The following is a 19796-nucleotide window of genomic DNA, read 5'->3' as shown; positions in this document are numbered from 1 at the left end:
TCCAATATTGGGTACTGTATCTACACTTACACATGTACAGATGTACTCTATATCCAACTAATAATTTGACCTTTTAATCCTTTCAATTATTTTAATTTTTATTTTTACACAGATTCCTCCAAGAAGCTTAAAGATGTCCTGGAAGAGTTTCACGGAAATGGTGTCCTCTCCAAGTACAACCCTGAACAGGTATGTAATGGCAGGAGGGGCCATGGGTCTCGCCTGATTAAATGATCTGTTTAGAGGCAGTGGAGCCTCTGGCTGTGACTTGACAGAACACCAATACAACCTGACTCAGGGCTCAAGTCATTACAGGAAATGCTTAGTCATCTGCTCCCCGAAACCAAGTGGCCAGATTTCACCTCCTATTAGAGAAGGTCCTTGCTGACATCATAAAGCCCATGCATCACGTTGCCGTGACAACAAAGCCAGCAGGCAGCCGCATCTATAATTTGCTTTATGGAGTGTCACCATTATATTTCTCTCCTCCACACTGACATAAATATGAGGCTGCTCGGGGTTTGGCGCCACAGGTTGGGACCCAGAGCCTTGGCTGAATCAATAGAGAATCAGCACCGGTGGCAGTTAATGGGTCTGAAGCTGACGCCAGGTTGGCTATGGTGTGACATTGCATGCTTCGCATTGTTCATTAGTTCAGTTGTAACCACCTATAGATCATAAAGCCTGGAAGTATCACAAAATGGAGGTGACATGCCTTCAGTGCCACTGTGCTGCCTGCTTACGATGACAGAGTGCTGTATTTCACTCATGTATACAGCCGCGATTGACTGTCTGACCACAGCTGGGCTGTAAATATTTTTCATCGTGGCCTCAGTGAGTCGTGGCTCTTTCAAGTGCCTTTCTATAATGAATTTTAATTATGGTGACTCTGTAACCTTTGTCAAATGACGAGTGTCTGTAAAAAATGGGCGCCGGTGAAAGGTTAAATAAACGGTTCACTGTTTCCTGCATTATTTGATAGCGGAGTCAGTCTCTATGTTTTGCAGGTTTAAAAGTCAGACAGGAAGTTCCACTTATAGTCACGGCTGGTTATGCTGCTTCTCACACCACCAAAACTTACAAACACATTTGCTAATACTGAGACAAAGACTCGTTTAGGTTCAGTTACTTTCACCTTCCTGTTTATGGTTTGCACCTGCCTAACGTTTGCAGCCCCTCAAGCGTAGCCCACCTTTGCATGCAAGTTCCTCTCTTCCATCTCTAGTTCCTTCTCTCCCACATCTCTTGCCGTTCTATCTATTTTTGCTTTACTAGCTTTTTGCCTTTTACATTTCAGCAACAGAAGAAATCTAATGAGTAGACATATAATACAATATATCGCGATAATGAATATGCACAATATTGTTATCACGGGCACTTCAAAATACCGTGAGTAATTATTTGTTACGAATTATTCACATTTTTATAATGCATTTTAAGAATACTTTCCCCATCAACTGTATAAAATGCACAATGCCGCTGTATGCTGCGTCAAAGGGACACGCGCTAAACAAGTAAACAAGCCCAACGTGCATGAGAAGCACACAGTGGAACGAGTGAAAGAGATGCGGTGAATGAAAGTGCACGTTCACTCTCTGACAGCAGAGTGCGCTGATGGAACAGCAGAAATACAGCAGTTACCCCGGAAACCCCATAAACAAAGCAGCTTTGCTACTGAACGTATTTAAAATGCTTAAAACAGACATTCAGTTTTTTGTATTCGCAATGTTGTTCATCACAGCACCAAATATTTAATACTTAAAGGACTTAATAGGCTATAATGATTGAAAATGTTCTGATTATTTGTTATTGTTCAGTAAAACTTAGTGACATAAGGCTTCATTAGTTAACATGTTAATTCACTATTACCAAACTGACAATGAAAAGTACTTATAAAGCATTTATTAATCTTAGTTAATGGTAATTTCTTAGTTAATGTTTGTTTAATAACATTACTAATATCAAAAGTTGTAATTATTATTCAATGGACCTGAGCTAAAACTAACAATGATAAGTTGTATTTTTTAACTAACATTAACAAAAAATAATACATTCTGTAACAAATGTAGCTATTGGTCATTCTTAATCTTAATGCATGAACTAATTTTAATGCATGAACCTATTGTTGTTTATAATTCTTTTGCACTTTAATCTGTTTGAAACATTTTACTTCATGATTTTTTTGTGCATTGCGTTATTGTATTTAAATGTTCAGAGTTTTTTTGTTATAAGAAAAAGAGTTCTATGACAACACTTTTTTTGCAACTTATTTCAATATCGTGTGATAATATCGTATACCTTGATAAAAGCTTCAGCAATTATCGCAACCTGAAAATTTTATACCGTCACATGCCTACTAATGAGTTTAGGTTTGATTATTCCTTCATTGGTATGATTAAGGGTGAATGCACTTGCAGTCCCATGAAAATGATCTTCAGCACAGATTTTGTGGGTGCATTTGTGCCATGTTTTCCTTAGTGAATTATGTACTAAAACCACACAGACATGTAAATAAATGGCACTATCATATGAAATCTCTTCCAGGGCTTTTAGTTTTACTTTATTTTTTTATTTATTTGTTTTGTTATATTTTAGTTGATTTCAATTTTTGTTTTTGTAATGTTTTAATGTCTATGAGCTTTCTAGTTTCCGTTTGTTTAATTTTTATTTAATTCTGTTTCATTTTCCCAGCATAAACTGGTGTTATTGCTATCTGGTGGCATTTTTATGTTGAACGTCAGTGGGTGGTAAAGATTTCGGGCCCTATAATACACCTGGCGCAATCCGACGGCAGGCGCAACGCCATTGTTTTTTGCTAGTTTCAGCCCGATGCAGTTATCATATTCACATCTGTCCACATTGTTTAAATAGCAAATGCACTCGCGCCCATCTGTTTGCCCCATGGGCATGCTGGTCTGAAAACGAGGTTCAGGTGCATTGTTGTCGTGTTGCTATTTTGAGGCAACTGAAATAGACTGCACCATTGACTTTAGACCAGGTTTTTGTTGGTCAGTTGTTTTCAGTTGCCTCAAAATAGCAACACGCCAATAATGCATCTAAACACACTAAACTCTTTTTTTTTTTTTTCGCCATGGTGCAAGCGCTTATAAAGGGAATGGGAGATGAGACTCTGATTGGTTTATTGCATGTTACGCCCAAAACACACCCATGACTCATTAAGAGACAAGGTACAACCCTGGCGTGCCGGACATTTTTTTCGACGTTAAACTAGCAAAAAAGGATTCGCCTGCACCTTCAGACACGCTTCAGACCCGCTTCAGACCATGCGCTTAGATCATTAACATAGGGCCCTTCAAGTTTTATAATATACCATGTGTCAAAAGCTAAAATGTATTTATATTATGGTTCTTTCGGAATCCTGAAAAATATATTAAGCATCACAACTGTTCTCAACATTGATAATAATAAGCAAATCAGCATATTAGAATGATTTCTGAAAGATCATGTGACACTGAAGACTGGAGTAAGGATGCTGAAAATTCAGCTTTGCCATCACAGGAATAAATTACATTTTAAAATATATTCAAAAAGAAAACAGTTGTTTTAAATTGTGATAATATTTCACACTATTACTTTTTACTCTATTCTTGATTAAATAAATGTAGCTTTTGTGAGCATTGAAACTCTTTAAAACATAAAAAAAAAACATTTGAACAGTGGACTAACGCCATACAGTATTAAAGATGGAATAATGTGAATTCATTCAGTGTCAGAGCACCAGAGGATATGATGGGTAACAGCATTCTCTGATCCCTTCCATCTGCATGAACAACCACTGCAGTGTATATAACCCCTCTCTCCCTCTACCCTCTCCATATATCTCTGACTGCCACACAGAAGCAAGATGTTCTCAATCAAGTAAGCTGTTACATTCTAGGTTTGCATGTTCTGTGGTTCAATGTGTCTACAGACTGCATGTCCCGGCCCATCCCTGTCTTAAGAAGAAAGTCACGCTTGGGTCATAATGTCTACTGAAGGTCAAAGGTCGTGCCCAGTGCTTTTCAGTGTTAGCCATGTGTGTTCATGGTGTTTTTGTAACTTCAGATGATTTTGTTTCTATGAGCAGCAAAAAATTTGTAAATGTATGTTTTTACTGTACTTTAATGTGTCAGTGGGCTCACTCTGTATTTTTGTTGCCGTGTGTCGTAAAGAAATGCTTGAGCGTCTCATTCATGCCCAAAGACAGGAACATCCTCTCTGCTGAAAACATAAAGAAGCAGGAAGCTGAATATTCATGGCTTTATTTCATCTCACAGGTTTCCCATCTTCTCATTTCTCATCAACTCTCCAATTGTCTCCTGTAGCCCATCGACTACGAGGGTTTCCAGCTATTCATGGCGACCTACCTGGAGAATGACATCCCTGAGGAGCTGTGCAAACACCTCTTCACCTCCTTCAAGAGCAAGAATGGCGGAGGCAGCTCCCCTGACGCCTCTCGATCTGGAGAAGGCATGCTGGGTAAATAGTCTATTCGAATGTCTTTATTCTCTCAATAACATGCTGTAGAAGTCTGGATTTCATATTCATATTAATTATTTTTATAGGTTCTGAAAAATAAGGTGTCCTTTTTTCTGAGGTTACTATTTTGGGAGCTGTGAATGAGCAACTGTATTGAAACACCCTTACCCCTTACCCAGTGAAAGCGGACAAACCAAATACTAATTCTGAAATTAATCAGAAGATAACTTTTCTGGTCACTGAATTTGTTACACTGATAATTTAAAGGTACAATATGTAATATTTTTGCAGTAAAATATCCAAAAACCACTAGGCCAGTGTTATATATTTTGTTCAATTGCATACTTACAATATCTCAAATGTTTTCAACTATTTGTAAATTGTGAGAAAATTGCAATTTTAGGCTCTGGGACGTGTGAGGAGTCGCCTGTCAATTGCGTCATACCCGCGTTACCCTCGGTTTCCTCCCGTTTATTTTGTAAACACTAAAGACGCTTTAATATATTACATGTTTTAATAGACAAGGGAACAACTGTTTATATATATTTATAGACAGAAAACGAATTGTTATATAGCTCAATACGTTTAGTCTTATTGTTTAAATCTAATTTTCTTGATTTTTTGCGAGTACCATGCTTTACCATGCCTCAGAGAAAAACGCTATTTTGTCAAATAGCTAACATAGCATAATCAGCTTTATTTTTATTAACAGTAATACAGAATGTTCTCCATCATACAATGCATTTTAAAATTAACTCCATGCCATTTATGAACACAAGACATCCAATATTTAATATGATATTCTAAAATCGATCTATCCTACTGCAGTGTGCAACAGTGTCTCACAGCAGCTGCTGAGCGATCACACAGAGTAACGTTATGACATAATTTTCAACACACTCAAATGTATCTAATAATAAACAGAGCTGTGTTACATCCGGTTACCTCATACTCATGACTGGAAAAGTGTAAGCGGCGCCGGTGACTGTGGCATAATAAAAGTTCCGCTGCTCGTGAGACGTGTGTTGCGCAATCGCTCCAGTGGCCTCGTTCAGCTCCAACTCGGTCCTGCTCTGCTTCATACTACAGTAATGTTAATAATCTAATTCATGAACATGAGTTCTTCCAGACTCCAATCCCTATTCTTTTGCACCGTCCGTTGTGATGGAGACCACATGTCCCAAGATTCCGCTCTAAAACTTGGCATCATCAAACTACGCCTTTGTTTTGAATAGGCTTCTAGCGACCTCTAGCGGCCAAAATTATTACATGTTGTACCTTTAATTTCTAATGGAAAATGTACTCTACTGTACAAAAGTTTGGGGTCGGTAGGATTTTTTAAAAATGTTTTTGACAAAAGTCCCTTATGCTCACCAAGGGTGTAATTGGTCAAAAACACAGTAAAAACATTAATATTTTGAAATAATACTACAATTTAAATTAACAATTTTCTATTTAATATATTTTAAAATTTAATTTATTGCTGTGTTGGCAACACTGAATTTACAGCATCGTTACCCCAGTCTTCAGTGTCACATGATCCTTCAGAAATCATTCTAATATGCTGATTTGCTGCACAATATTTTTAATTATTATCAATGATGAAATATTTTCATGTAAACTGTGAAACCTCTTTTAGGATTCTTTGAACAGAATGTTCAAAAGAACAGCATTTAATTAAAATGGAAACTGTTTAAAGTAAACATTATAACTGCCTTTACTGTCACTTTTGATCAATTTAATGCATCTTTGTTGAATAAAACTATTAATTTCTTTCAACAAAAAAATCTTTCTGACCCCATACTTGTGTACAGGAGTGTAAATGACAAACAAACTACTTTAACCTTTGGTCTCAGACTTTTGGATCCCACTTTACCTTTTAATTTGAATTAGATTAGACTATGCATAACCAGTTTGTGTGTAATCCTGCATATAACAAACACCCAGCCTGCCTGACTAAAATGATGAACTGGTAGACGTCTGAAGATTCTACACACATCTGTTGAGCAATTGCTTCTGTGTTATGCGAGGAATCCTGCACTCTGTGAAGAATAGACAAATGAACAGTTTTGACTCTTGATGCAAAAGTCCACTCTAATTGAAAGATGCTGGTGGCCTTTTGTCTGAATTCTGTCACTATTGACCTGAAGTGATTAAGGCAAATATCAGTTGACTGTATGAATAGTTTGACAGCCAATAGTGCCATCTAGTGCCATGATTTCTCTGGACTGGCAAATACAGTAAAATCAGTGATTTCTGTTGGTCTTTTTGCCCTTAATGCAACTCAGTCAGCGAATCTTAAAGGATTCGTTTATTTTCAAAAATTACCCCAAGCTTTACTCACCCTCAAGCCATCCTAGGTGTATATGACTTTCTTCTTTCTGATGAACACAATCAGAGAAATATTAATAAATATCCTGATGCATCCAAGCTTTATAATGGCAGTGAGCAGAATCAACGAGTATGAGCTGAAGAAAGTGTCTCCATCCACATCTATCCATCATAAACATACTCCATACGGCTCTGGAGGATTAATAAAGGCCTTCTGAAGTGAAGCGATGCATTTGTGTGAAAAAAATATACATGTAACAAGTTATGAAGTACAATATCTAGCTTCTGCCAGATCGCCTTCCTATATTTAAAACTTGCATATAAATATATGCAAGTTTTATAATGTATATGTTTATTTTTATTATTTTTAACAACATTTAAAAAAATTTGGGTTTGGTAAGATTTTAATTTTTAAAGAAATTAATACTTTTAAAGCTGCAGTCCGCAACTTTTTTTGTGTTAAAAATTTACAAAAAGTATATAATGAGAATATACAACATGAATCCATTTTCCAAACCGTGTTTTTGTCTTATCCTGAATCATTATGGTACACTTATAATATGTGTTTATATTCTGATTATTTCAGACTGGACTGGTAGGACTCGCCGCAGAGTATCACAGTAACTGCGTGACTCGCCATAGACATACACAGAGAAAAGTAGCTCCGGCTAGAATGTTCCTCCGCAAGACGTGAGCAGTTCTGTTTATTAACCGCTAGAGGGCCAAAAATTGCGGACAGCAGCTTTAAATAAATTAATAATTTTAAATAAATGCTGTTTTTTTAATTTTATATTTATAAAAGAATCCTGAATAAAAATGTATCATGGTTTCTGCGAAAATATTAAGCAGCACAACCGTTTTCAACATATTAATATTGTTAATAATAAGAAATATTTATTGAAAACCAAATCAGCATATTAGAATGATTTTTGATGGAATAAATTCCATTTAATATAATCAAATTATGTAAGCAATAAGGTACGAAGGCTGTGCTGTATTGTGAATACTGTAAGTCATGGCTGAAGGTGGAGTGGAGTGATTGCAACCTCTTCAGCTGTGACTTATTCACGATACAGCACTAGCCTCGAGTACCTTATTGCTTTTATAAAACGGTTACCACACAATACAAATACTAAAGCCAAAAATATGTATCAATGCAACTTTAATGAAGTAAACTTTCACTAAAGCCTTCCTTCCGCCAGAAAAAATAGTCCCTGACCATGAACAGCAACAGAAGTTACATTATTACGCCATTAGATGGCGGCAAAGACTGACTTTATGAGTGTGTCAGTCAGTAGCGAAGACTTTTACATTAAAAAGACTGAATTGTTGTGAACACGGAACAAGACGCAACTGACAAATGCTTTGTCAATCACGGGAAAACCTCTTAACTGTTAAAAAGACAAGATAATATATCGTACATTTAAATAGACAGGACTTACCTGAAGGAAAATTCAAAATCTGAATGCAGGCTATAAACTCGCTCAATCGATCTCTTTCTCACAATATTCTTCTACATAATACAGTAAGCATCAATGAACAATATCAATATCAGTACGGTCATAGCCGTGTTCTTAAAGGGACTTTGATAAAACACAGCTATTGACCAATGAGAGTCAAGGACAGGAACTATCCGTTTTATAAATGTTTAAAATATATTAAAATATAAACGTTATTTTTTTAATTGTAATAATATTTCACAATATTGCAGTTTTTACTTTATTTTTCATCAAATAAATGAGGTCTTGGTGTGCAAAATTTAAAAAATGCACATAAATATGTGTGTATGCACAGTCAGTGAATGAGACCCTCTGTCATTATCCTTTTCTTTTGTATCACGCTGTTGCTTCCTTTGTCACTTCAGATTCTGACCTTCATTCTCCTTTATTTTTTTTTCTATACCATTTCTTTTCCTGTAGGTATGAATGGGAAGAGTATTTTGAGCGCTATGAGCCGACATACATCAGAGAACTCTGCAGGGATCACTCCAGGCTCAGGGGCCACCACATCGCCCTGCTCCTCCCGCTCCTCCTCACAGCGATCAGGCACAGGGGGCCACACACCCAGAGGCTCCCACAGGTCGCCCGGCACGCAACCCAAACCCCCAGCGGGCAGCAGCAGTAGTAATGCTTTGGCTCTCTCCAAGACCTCAAACTCCCCGCGCCTCTCCCCAGGTCAGAGTCATGATCTTCGCCACACTTTTTTTACACATATAATCCAAGAAAAGGGAATACAGGTACTGCTTATGAAGCAATATTGCCTGATCAGAATCATGTTTTGTTGACAGATGTTCGTCAAAACTTACACTCCTTGTAAAACAAGATGCTCACACGCATATTTTGGTGTGATAACTGGTGTCATTACTAATAGACATATAATTGGCATCCTTCTAGAGCGTAATCAATCTGAGAATCGTACATCTCTCCGGAGGAGTCCTTCTCCGCAGAAAGGCTCTCCATCACCCCAAGTAGTCTTCCTCAAAGACATTGTGTGCTACTTGTCTCTGCTGGAGAGGGGGACGCCAGAGGACAAGCTTGAGTGTAAGTTGGAGTCGAAATAATTCAAACATGCTTTTTCTGTAAGCATTTTTTTGTTTAATCTAAGCTGTGTTTGGGAAATTTTTAGAAGGATTAATTTCGTCATATGCACTATATTGCCAAAAGTATTGGGACACCACTCCAAATCATTGAATTCAGGTGTTCCAATCACTTCCATGACCACAGGTATATAAAATCAAGCACCTAGGCATGAAGACTGCTTCTACAAACATTTGTTAGTGGTATCAAAACAAAGTGGAAGCAATTGGGAACAACAGCAACTCAGTCATGAAGTGGTAGGCCAACGTAAAATCACAGAGCGGGGTCAGCGCGTGCTGAGGCGCACATTGCGCAGAAGTTGCCAACTTTCTGGAGAGTCAATAGCTACAGACCTCCAAACTTCATGTGGCCTTCAGATTAGCTCAAGAACATTGCTTAGAGAGCTTCATGGAATGGTTTTCCATGGCCAAGCAGCTGCGTCCAAGCTTTACATCACCAAGTGCAATGCAAAGCGTCAGATGCAGTGGTGTAAAGCACGCCGCCACTGGACTCTAGAGCTGTGGAGACGTGTTCTCTGGAGTGATGAGTCTGGGTTTGGCGGTTGCCAGGAGAAGGGTACTTGCCTGACTGCATTGTGCCAAGTGTAAAGTTTGGTGGAGGGGGGATTATGGTGTGGGGTTGTTTTTCAGGGGTTGGGCTTGGCCCCTTAGTTCCAGTGAAAGGAACTCTTAATGCTTCAGCATACCAAGACATTTTGGACAATTTCATGCTCCCAACTTTGTGGGAACAGTTTGGGGATGGCCACTTCCTGTTCTAACATGACTGCGCACCAGTGCACAAAGCAAGTTCCATAAAGACATGGATGAGTGAGTTTGGTGTGGAGGAACTGGACTGGCCTGCACAGAGTCCTGTCCTCAACCCGATAGAACACCGTTGGGATGAATTAGAGCGGAGACTGTGAGCCAGGCCTTCTCGCCAACATCACTGCCTGACCTCACAAATGCGCTTCTAGAAGAATGGTCAAAAATTCCCATAAACACACTCCTAAACTTTGTGAAAAGCCTTCCCAGAAGCGTTGAAGCTGTTATAGCTGCAAAGGGTGGGCCAACTCCATATTAAACCCTATGGATTAAGAATGGGATGTCATTAAAGTTCATGTGCACGTAAAGGCAGACGTGCCAAAACTTTTGGCAATATAGTGTATTTTCAAAATATTAATAGTTGATTTAAGGAACTTTTTCATGTTAAAGTTAAAGCTGAAAGTTTTTCTTTGATATGATAGTTTACCAGATGATTTTGAGGTCACTTTAACAAAAATATATTTTAAGTAATTTTGCTAAACCATTACTTCCCCTAAACCATTCAAGCCAAACCACAGAAAGCATAATATTAGTCACAAACATGTGAAAAGTCACCTCATTCTTGGCAGCTGTCACAAAATTCATTTCTTTAATCACAATACATATTCAAACACAGTATATGCAAGGTAGATACGGATCTTTGATATAATTAAAGGGTTAGTTCACCCAAAAATGAAAATAATGTCATTTATTACTCACCCTCATGTCGTTCTACACCCGTAAGACCTTTGTTCGTCTTTGGAACTCAAATTAAGATATTTTGATTAAATCAGATGGCTCAGTGAGGCCTCTATAGACAGCAATGCCATTGTAACTCTCAAGATCCATAAAGGTACTAAAAACACATTTAAAACAGTTCATGTGAGTTCAGTGGTTCTACCTTATTATTAAAAAGCAATGAGAATACTTTTTGTGCACCATAAAAACAAAATAACGACTTTTTGACAATATAGTGATTGGCCGATTTCAAAACACTGCTTCTGAGCTTTACGAATAATTAACATAATTTGATAGCATATGACTCCAGTCTTCAGTTTTACATGATCCTTCAGAAATCATTCTAATATGCTGATTTTCTGCTCAAGAAATGTTTCTTATTATGATCAATGCTGAAAACAGTTGTGCAGCTTAATATTCTTTGTGGAATTTTTTTTCAGGATTCTTTGATAAATAGAAAGTTCAAAAGATTAGCATTTATTATAGAACTATTTTGTAACATAAATGTCTTTACTCTCAGTTTTCATCAATTTAATGTCCTTGATGAATAAAATCATTTCTTTAAAAAAAAAAAACTTTCTATAGTAGCCATAACTTACTAGCTATGGGAAATAAATCTGTTTGAGTTTTACATGTAGATACACCCAACCACACCTTTGTCAGTCCTGCGTTTTAATGCAGATTTCTGACCTACACATAGTGAGAGTGACAGGAAGAGACTTCCAGAATTCCTCTCCCTTTCATTCTGTAAAGGCTTATCTCCTCCTGTCCTTGTTTGCCATTGAGTTAGCATAGACAAGCTTTCTTTAGCAAAGGAAGTTATTTCTGCCTAAAGCTAATCCTCACTTGCTGCTTCAGTCTGTCCATAGATAACCTGGGCTTCAGATGCTAGCATGGGGTCTGTACTTGACAAATGTTTTTCACACTACAAAAACATGCAGTCTCTTATCTTTCACTTTTCTCACCCTAAAGTCATGTTCAGGCTTTACGACACAGATGGCAATGGCCTGCTGGACAGTTCGGTAAGTGCTAAATCTCGGTTAAAATGTGTAATGGTGAAGTGTCCACAATTTTAACTTGGTTGGATTTTGGTTAGAGTTAATAATGCAGTACACATTTAATGTGGGATTAATACAGTTTCCGTGTGTGCTGTCATTGTGTTGGGTTGATAGTCATTTCTTTTGGATTATGTAATATTATTATCATCCTCTCATTGATTCTGTTTCATTCATCTTAACACTCTCAGGCATTGATGATTCAGAGACTGACTCACATATTATTGATCTTTTTGTTTGAAACTTTGAACTGATTTTTAGAGGGAGCTGTAAATATCAGGCTGTGTGAAAAGTGTCTTTGAAACTTTATGCTTTATTGTCTGTAAGGTCTAAAGCAATTATATCTGTCGATTTAGGAGCTTGACCGTATAATAAACCAGATGGTCCATGTAGCTGAGTACCTGGAATGGGACTCTACAGAACTGCGGCCGGTATGAATCGATTTAATCTTTACCACCAGGCCGTCCCATCATGCATAGTGGATTCCATATCTCATTGTCCCTTTTTTGATGTCTAATATTGTAGATACTCAAGGAGATGATGGAGGAGATTGACTATGACAGGGATGGAACAGTCACACTAGAGGAGTGGATCAGAGGAGGAATGACCACCATACCACTCCTGGTACTGCTGGGAATGGAGACGGTGAGGAAAAAAGTAATTGTGAGTTATACAATGTAAACAACACATAAAGATGTAGTATCTCAATTCCTGTTATTTCTTTCAAATACGTTCAGAATGTACAGGAAGATGGGCAGCACGTATGGAGACTTAAGCATTTCAACAAGCCAGCATACTGTAATTACTGCCACACTATGTTGTTAGGAGTACGAAAACAGGGCCTTTGTTGCTCACGTGAGTATGTCTGTCTGTCTGTCTGTCTATCTGTCTATCTATCTATCGACTGCAGTGGTTCCCAAACTTTTTAGAGTGGAGTACCCCCTGAGGCATTCACCATCCTTCTGCGTACCCTCTCTTCCACTTAGAATGCACCTTATCCATTAAGGGACAATATTTGCCCCCTAAATTGACTTTCCAGTGCATTTTTTAATCTTTATAAATACCTTTACAACATTAATAACAATTTGAAGTCCACACACTGATGTCCAATTGATGTCAATAACCCCATCAAATTGACATAAATTTTTTGACGTCAATTTCACGTCCACACGCTGATGTACAATTGATGCCGAAAAAAAAAAAATCAAATTGACTTCAAAAAACAGGTCAAAAATGCAAATCAAACTGATATTTTTCTACCACCAAAATAACGACACAAAAGCAATGCAATGAAAGAAAAATACAAAGTTCTGTCATGAAACTCTAAATGGGCAGGCTAATAGGTCCTTAATCAACTGCTCATATTAACATCATTATCTATAGGACACAGATGATTGGTTCCTGCTGTATTAGTAGCCAATGAGCTTGCATGCTTAGTCTTCAAAAACACGAGTAGCATTTGCCTTAGCAGTGCAGCACGCTTTCAGAAACCCTCCACCTTCCCCAGCTCCACCTGTATAGATCTGCTACGGTTATTCATGTACGCTATAATGTACAGCAGCAGCATGTCTTACTTGCTCACAGCAGCATGTCATGTATGTATTGGTTGGTACCAAATCCCGTACTTGCTCTGCAGCAGCAATAATCAACAGCAGCAGCAGCGTACCAGATCTATTCCGCCAAGACCAAACATATCAACACTGTCATACCCATTACCATGCCAAACACTCAGAAAGTTGTCATGACAGAACTTTTATTCAGCAAACTTCAAATTAATAATACAAATGTAAATAAAAACAAAAATGCACCTATCCTGACTGAGAACAAAGATCAATGGCTGTCTGGCCCTTCTGGCGTCCCATACCCCCATATCTGTCGCGTGCTGATCGGAGATAGTTCTTTATGTATTTGATGATGTCAGATTATGAAGTCAGATTATGTAAAGATTATTTTGGCTAAAAGTGGGTTACTCATAGCCGGACTATATCGGGGTTATAGTTAACCGAGACGGTGAAATGATGGCTATTGCTTGCTGGGAGGGAGCTGATTGAGACGCACCCTAGGACTAGGCTAACATTAGCAGACTTGTAAAGTTGCTACTACTTAAATGTTTCAAGTGATAAGCCATATTTGAGGTCAATGAATGATAGGCGAATGTTTGGATTTCCTTCCATTAACGAACTGCGAACTAATCTCTCCCTCACGAACTGCGTGACTTGTATCCAATGCCTTGAAGTATCAAGCCAATTTGGGATTTTTTTCAGTATATCTTGTTTACGTTGTTCTTTTAACCACTATCATAATTTCTTTCAGACATTTGCCTCAATGCTGTCTAGCAATATCAGTGACGTAAATGAACATTATTGACATGATTTGATCAGCAGCTGATTGGGCAGATTTGACCCAAATGTCACATCTAACCAATCACCTGCTTATTTATTTTCTTGTGGGCCAATGAGGGTCTTTTTTTTGTTTGCGCTGAAGTAAATTTAAAATAATAAAAAAAAAATGTCTGGCCAATCCGCACACGTGGGGCCCCTAGGCTGCAGCCTAGGCAAGCCTGTGCGTTAATCCGCGCCTGATCATGAGTTTAAATCTTAAATTGATCTCTATGCACTTTTTGTGCCAGGCTATTTTTGTTCTTCATGCTAGTGAGTGCTAAATCTACAGGTACACTGTTGAGAATGAGAATGTAGCATGATTTGCTAAGGCAGCAGACTCTGCATGCAACCAAAGGCGCCCGTGTGCACGGAAATGGAATGTGGAAAATGGATGCAGTCAGTTTTGAGATGTGATATTTTGATTTTGATTGTGCTTGTTAGAAATATATGCTCAGTTTTAATTACATTTTAAGGCGGGGAAGAATTAAAAGAATGGCAAAATTCTGCATTTTGTTCGTGTACCCCCTCCGTCACCTCACATACCCCAGCTTGGGAACCACTGATCTACTGGATCTCTCGGTGTCTGTCTTTCTGTCTATATATCTGTTTATTTGTCTATCTGTCATTTGTGTCTGTTGTTTTGTCTAGCTATATGTCTGATTATCTCTATTTTTATCTGTTTTATTCTACCTATCTGTATTCATTGAAATTTGATGTATCTTAACCTGAAGATGTGTAGTTTTTCATTTGAAAAGTTTCCCTTCAGTCTCTCACTCTCCATCCCTCACAGTCCTGTCTTTTGTTTGGCAGTATGCAAGTACACAGTTCATGAGCGCTGTGTGTCCAAAGACATTGCTCCTTGCATTAGCACCTACGCCAAGTCCCGCAGACACACCAATGTGAGTACATAAACAGCAACATACTGTACGCTTGTAAATGAACACTTCTCCACTCATTTTAAACTGAATGTTTTTTTTCTGAATAATTTACAGCAGGGCCAGAAACAATAAATTCATAAATTCATTCATTCAAGATTGATCTATTAAGTACAGAGCGAATAGAACACAGTGTTCTATTATTGGTAGAAGATTTGTGTTATGATTATTTTGTTCACTGACCGCAGTTCAGTTCAGTTTTCACCCTAAGGCAACTTCCCAGACCCTTAACTGTTGGTTAAATCTCAAAGTAATGTTCTGTAGACATGTCAGGAAGGTTATGAGAACATCCTGTGTGTAACGACTTTTTTCAGTACTGAGAATTAGAGGGGAAAGTGTGAGATCATGCAATGCTGTTTTAATAATCACTGACACCTCTTTAGAACTTACACTCCCCATGCAGTAACTACCACAGAGATGGAAGACACTGAGCTCAAAATGTTGTCATTATATTATGATTTCACGGAATGTGTTATGTGATGTGTTAAGTGATGTAGAGTGTAAAAAGCAATTAAATTGCATTAAACGGTGAACATACCAGTAATCACGGTTAAGGTGTTTATTAAGTTTCTTCATTAGTCTTTTCATCTCACATAATGTATATTGTAAAATTAATTTTTAGATGTTAGATTAAAGGAAAGATGCGATTTGTTAGTCCCTTGCAGTTCTTCCTAAAGGGGAATTTTTGCATAGCTTTGACCAACAAAAATCACTGAATGTCTATGATAACATATGGATGCATTTCTCTTAAACATTTTATTTTAGTTCATTCCAACACTGATTATTATTTCTTTTCTAATATCCTGTGTATCCAAGATCTTTAGGTACAGTTTGTGTAACTACTGTAGCTGTTTTATGTGGGAATGAGAATTTTGAACTCATTTTCCATTTTGGAGTGATTGTTTTAGTGAGTAATGTAAATGGATATTGTAAATAGTTATAAAGTGCTTGTGGAAAAGCCTTGTAAATGCATGACAGAGCAGGATAATATTTTCAGTAATGTTTAGATGGGCTTTTTAAGTATTTCACAACAGTAAATAATGACTCTCTCTTTTCAATGTCTTTCTAGGCTATGCAGCATGTTTGGATTGAGGGCAACTCCCCAACAAAATGTGACAAATGTCACCGCAGTATCAAGTGCTATCAAGGTCTAACAGGCCTTCACTGTGTTTGGTGTCAAATCACTGTGAGTATATACAGTCATACTGTGACCAACAATAGAAATAGCATTTTTTATCAACCATACAGTATGGTTATAACCATACAGCTAACTTATAGGCTACTTGATATTCTTGAATAAGCGATTTGTTTTGCTCTTATGGGTCCTGTCTATTCATTGTTAACTGTTTTCTATAAATATGTTTGTATTGGCTAATGTTTATTCAGCGAATGTTTGTTTTGTTTATAATGTGTAATGATCAAATGCAAAGACAGCACGTTACAAATAGAAACCCTTTCTTTTCTGTGGGATTTAGTATCATATTTGGATATTGGAATAATAAATTAAGTATTTTAAATGTTTTTACTGTTTTCTAAGGGTTTCTTAATTTTAGACTGTAAGGTTAGTCGTAGTATGTAAATATAGCCTATTTGAAATTGCAAACAAAAAAATATTTTAGTTCATATTAAATAATTGAATGTGATTCACCTGTGGTTGTCAGTTTGTATAACCACACATTATGCAATGCAATATTAATCATGAATTGGTGTAGGGTTAAATTTAAAAAACTTTAAGTCAAAATATGGATGATTTATGAAGATAGGTAGGTGTGTGTGTGTGTGTGTATTGCATTCTCAAAAATGTGAAAATATATATAAAAAATATATATATATAATTGTTTTTGTCTATTTTTGTAAAAGCCATTTTTATGTAATACTTATTCACACCACATGGTGGTGTTCTTCACTAAGTTTCACAGCATTTAGTGGACATGGCTAACGTGTTTTAAAATAGCCTTTGTAATAAAGATAAGTATCAGCACTTAACACCATTTCAAAAGCTTTTTCTCTGCATAATGATTTTTATTATCACATTATATGCTCCTGCATCATCTCAAGTATCTTTCCTGACAGTTTCAACTCTAAAACTGTAACTAATATAATAACAGGTGATCCTGCTGTCCCTTTTGCTCCTAACATTTAATGTCTTCATACTTGGTTAAATTAGTGGGGATAAAACAGAGGACAAAAGATCCAGACTATTCCAGTCTGTTGATGTGTCTTTCTTTCTCCACCTCTCCTCATCTATATTTGTATTTTGTATTTTTTTCCAGCTCCACAACAAGTGTGCGTCCAATGTGAAGCCTGAGTGTGATGGTGGACCATTAAAAGATCACACACTCCTGCCCTCATACATCTGCCCTGTTGTTCTGGTGAGTTTTCCCACTGCAAATTTATGATATGCTCAAATTTAAGAAGCAAAAAAAACATTTTATTTTTTTTTATGGGTAGGTCATTGAAAAATCTTCATGGGCCTCTTCCCCACTGGAAACAAAGAGTAGTCTATAGTAGAGAGAACACAAATACAGTTCCTGCATGCTGCCGTAGCTTGCAAATCTTTGAATATTTATACAAAAAAGCAATGTTTTGATCTCACAAAAGACACTGAATTGAGGCTCGACTTACACTCCTTGGTCAGTAACTTTAGCCAGTTGTTACATCTACAACGAAAAATAAGTATTTTTGATTAAAAGGGACGTCTGTTGTGTGCACTCTGTCACAAAAATGAAGATAAATTATTATAGAAGCGCCGATGTATCGGTCAACAATCGGTATCGGCCGATAAAAGCTATTATTATCACTATATAAAGCAGGCTCTTTTTGACCCTATGAATTAACTGTAGTTCAAGCCAGGGTTGCCAGGTCTGCGTTTTTCCTACATCAAATATTATTTGTAGCGCCTCAATCGCAAAAAAGCTTTGTGCTTCGGTACTTAAAATTTTCAGTTCTTAAATTTTGTCATTTTATAATGAAATTAAAACAATAAATGGCGTGTTGACACTCTTTAATGTGACGTGTGGTGTCAGATCGCTGTAATGCCTCAGTTCAGGCGGCAGCGCGGAGCGCGAGTCTTTTCTTCCTCTTCAAAGTTATATCTTGAAAAACATGCATGAACATCAAAGGTATGTTGAAAGATATAGTCCAACTTAACAGAATATATCATGTCTCATGTAATCACTTTATTTGTGTTTCAACCTTGGAAAGACGTCAATAAAACTGCTTGTGAACAATATGTCACATCGTGTCACATTTACCTCAGGAATGATTTCCGGTGTTCACAGTTCTCTCTCTCTCTCTCTCTCTATCTATCTATCTAAACACTAGAGAGGAGCTTATTTAGCTGCTGTTGATTATGTTTGTGTAAATTTGCCATGAAGACAACAAGTGCTTATGATAACTACCTTATGTTATAATAAGTTTTATACAAACATTTCAGTTTTTATTTGAGTGTAATTGTTATATCTGAAAATAAACAGCAGCTGAATATAATACCTCTGTTGATAATTCTAATATTCTATTGTACCAAATGAGAGGGTTCCCTGTATAGTTTGTAACATTATTTGGGAGAGTTTTTTTTTCCTTAAGAAAACCAAACTATCGGTATCGGTATCGGCATATCATTCTGAATAATCAACTATCGTAACGGCAAAGACATTTAGTATCGGTGCATCTTGTCCTACTGACTGCAAATTTACAGTAAGAAAAATGTGCATAAAGGATATGGGGTTTTTTGTGTACAGTCCCACCTTTCTCAACTTAATAAATAAACTATTCATTTTAAAAGTAAATAGTATTCAAGATAAAATGATTCCCATAAAACCATATATAATGTCTTGTCAGCAAGTATGACACAATAACGTACTCGGTTACTAACGTAACCTCGGTTCCCTGAGATACGGAACGAGTACTGCGTATGGGGAAAGGTCTCCCTTTTTCCCCGCTGCTGAAGCCTTTTTCAATAACGCAGTGTAACTGCATCGTCATTGGTTCACTCATAGACAAGTTGTTGAACCAATGACGGCGCGGCATAGCTGCGCGACCTATGGCGACAAAGCGCGCGAATATTCCCGCCGAAATGGGCGGGGTAGGGGCTATATAAGCAGGCGTTTCGCCATAGGATTTCAGTGTAATCGACTGAAGTGACGACCCTGAAGCCGCAGCCTCGTGGCATGGCAAGTGACGCAGTACTCGTTCCGTATCTCAGGGAACCGAGGTTACGTTAGTAACCGAGTACGTTCCCTTTCGATACTTCACTCGTACTGCGTATGGGGAACGAATTCAACCACGCCGTGCCACGGCTGGGAACGATACAGCCTGATATTGGACACATGGGAGTGGGTCCAAAAGACAAGCGAGAAGGCAAAGCCTTAATCGAACCCTAGTTACACTTAAGGAATAATTCCTGGGGTTGTGTGAGGCGGAACTCGCCAGAGGAAAGAACCCGAGCTTGCAAGGTCGGGACATCGAGATGATAGAATCTGACAAAAGTGGACGGCGAAGA

General features: G+C 37.5%; 1 protein-coding gene across 4 annotated transcripts in view; it reads left to right on the top strand.

The window, feature by feature from the left end:
* The window catches only part of LOC125270478 (diacylglycerol kinase gamma), a 146701-nt gene that overhangs the window by 50261 nt on the left and 76644 nt on the right, over positions 1 to 19796 (top strand). For 3 of the 4 annotated variants that reach the window (XM_048194127.1, XM_048194125.1, XM_048194126.1), the window contains 12 exons: positions 113 to 189; positions 3859 to 3879; positions 4326 to 4479; positions 8730 to 8984; positions 9204 to 9350; positions 11897 to 11946; positions 12336 to 12410; positions 12505 to 12624; positions 12717 to 12834; positions 15171 to 15259; positions 16365 to 16481; positions 17569 to 17667. In XM_048194127.1, the coding sequence (XP_048050084.1) occupies positions 113 to 189; positions 3859 to 3879; positions 4326 to 4479; positions 8730 to 8984; positions 9204 to 9350; positions 11897 to 11946; positions 12336 to 12410; positions 12505 to 12624; positions 12717 to 12834; positions 15171 to 15259; positions 16365 to 16481; positions 17569 to 17667 (1322 nt within the window). The remainder of the gene's footprint in view (positions 1 to 112; positions 190 to 3858; positions 3880 to 4325; positions 4480 to 8729; positions 8985 to 9203; positions 9351 to 11896; positions 11947 to 12335; positions 12411 to 12504; positions 12625 to 12716; positions 12835 to 15170; positions 15260 to 16364; positions 16482 to 17568; positions 17668 to 19796) is intronic. The other variant, XM_048194128.1, reaches the window with a different exon arrangement.

This window comes from Megalobrama amblycephala, linkage group LG6, assembly GCF_018812025.1.
Source record: "Megalobrama amblycephala isolate DHTTF-2021 linkage group LG6, ASM1881202v1, whole genome shotgun sequence".
NCBI lineage: Eukaryota > Metazoa > Chordata > Actinopteri > Cypriniformes > Xenocyprididae > Megalobrama > Megalobrama amblycephala.
Note: the sequence above shows the minus strand (reverse complement) of the source record. Positions and strands in the feature narration are given on the sequence as shown.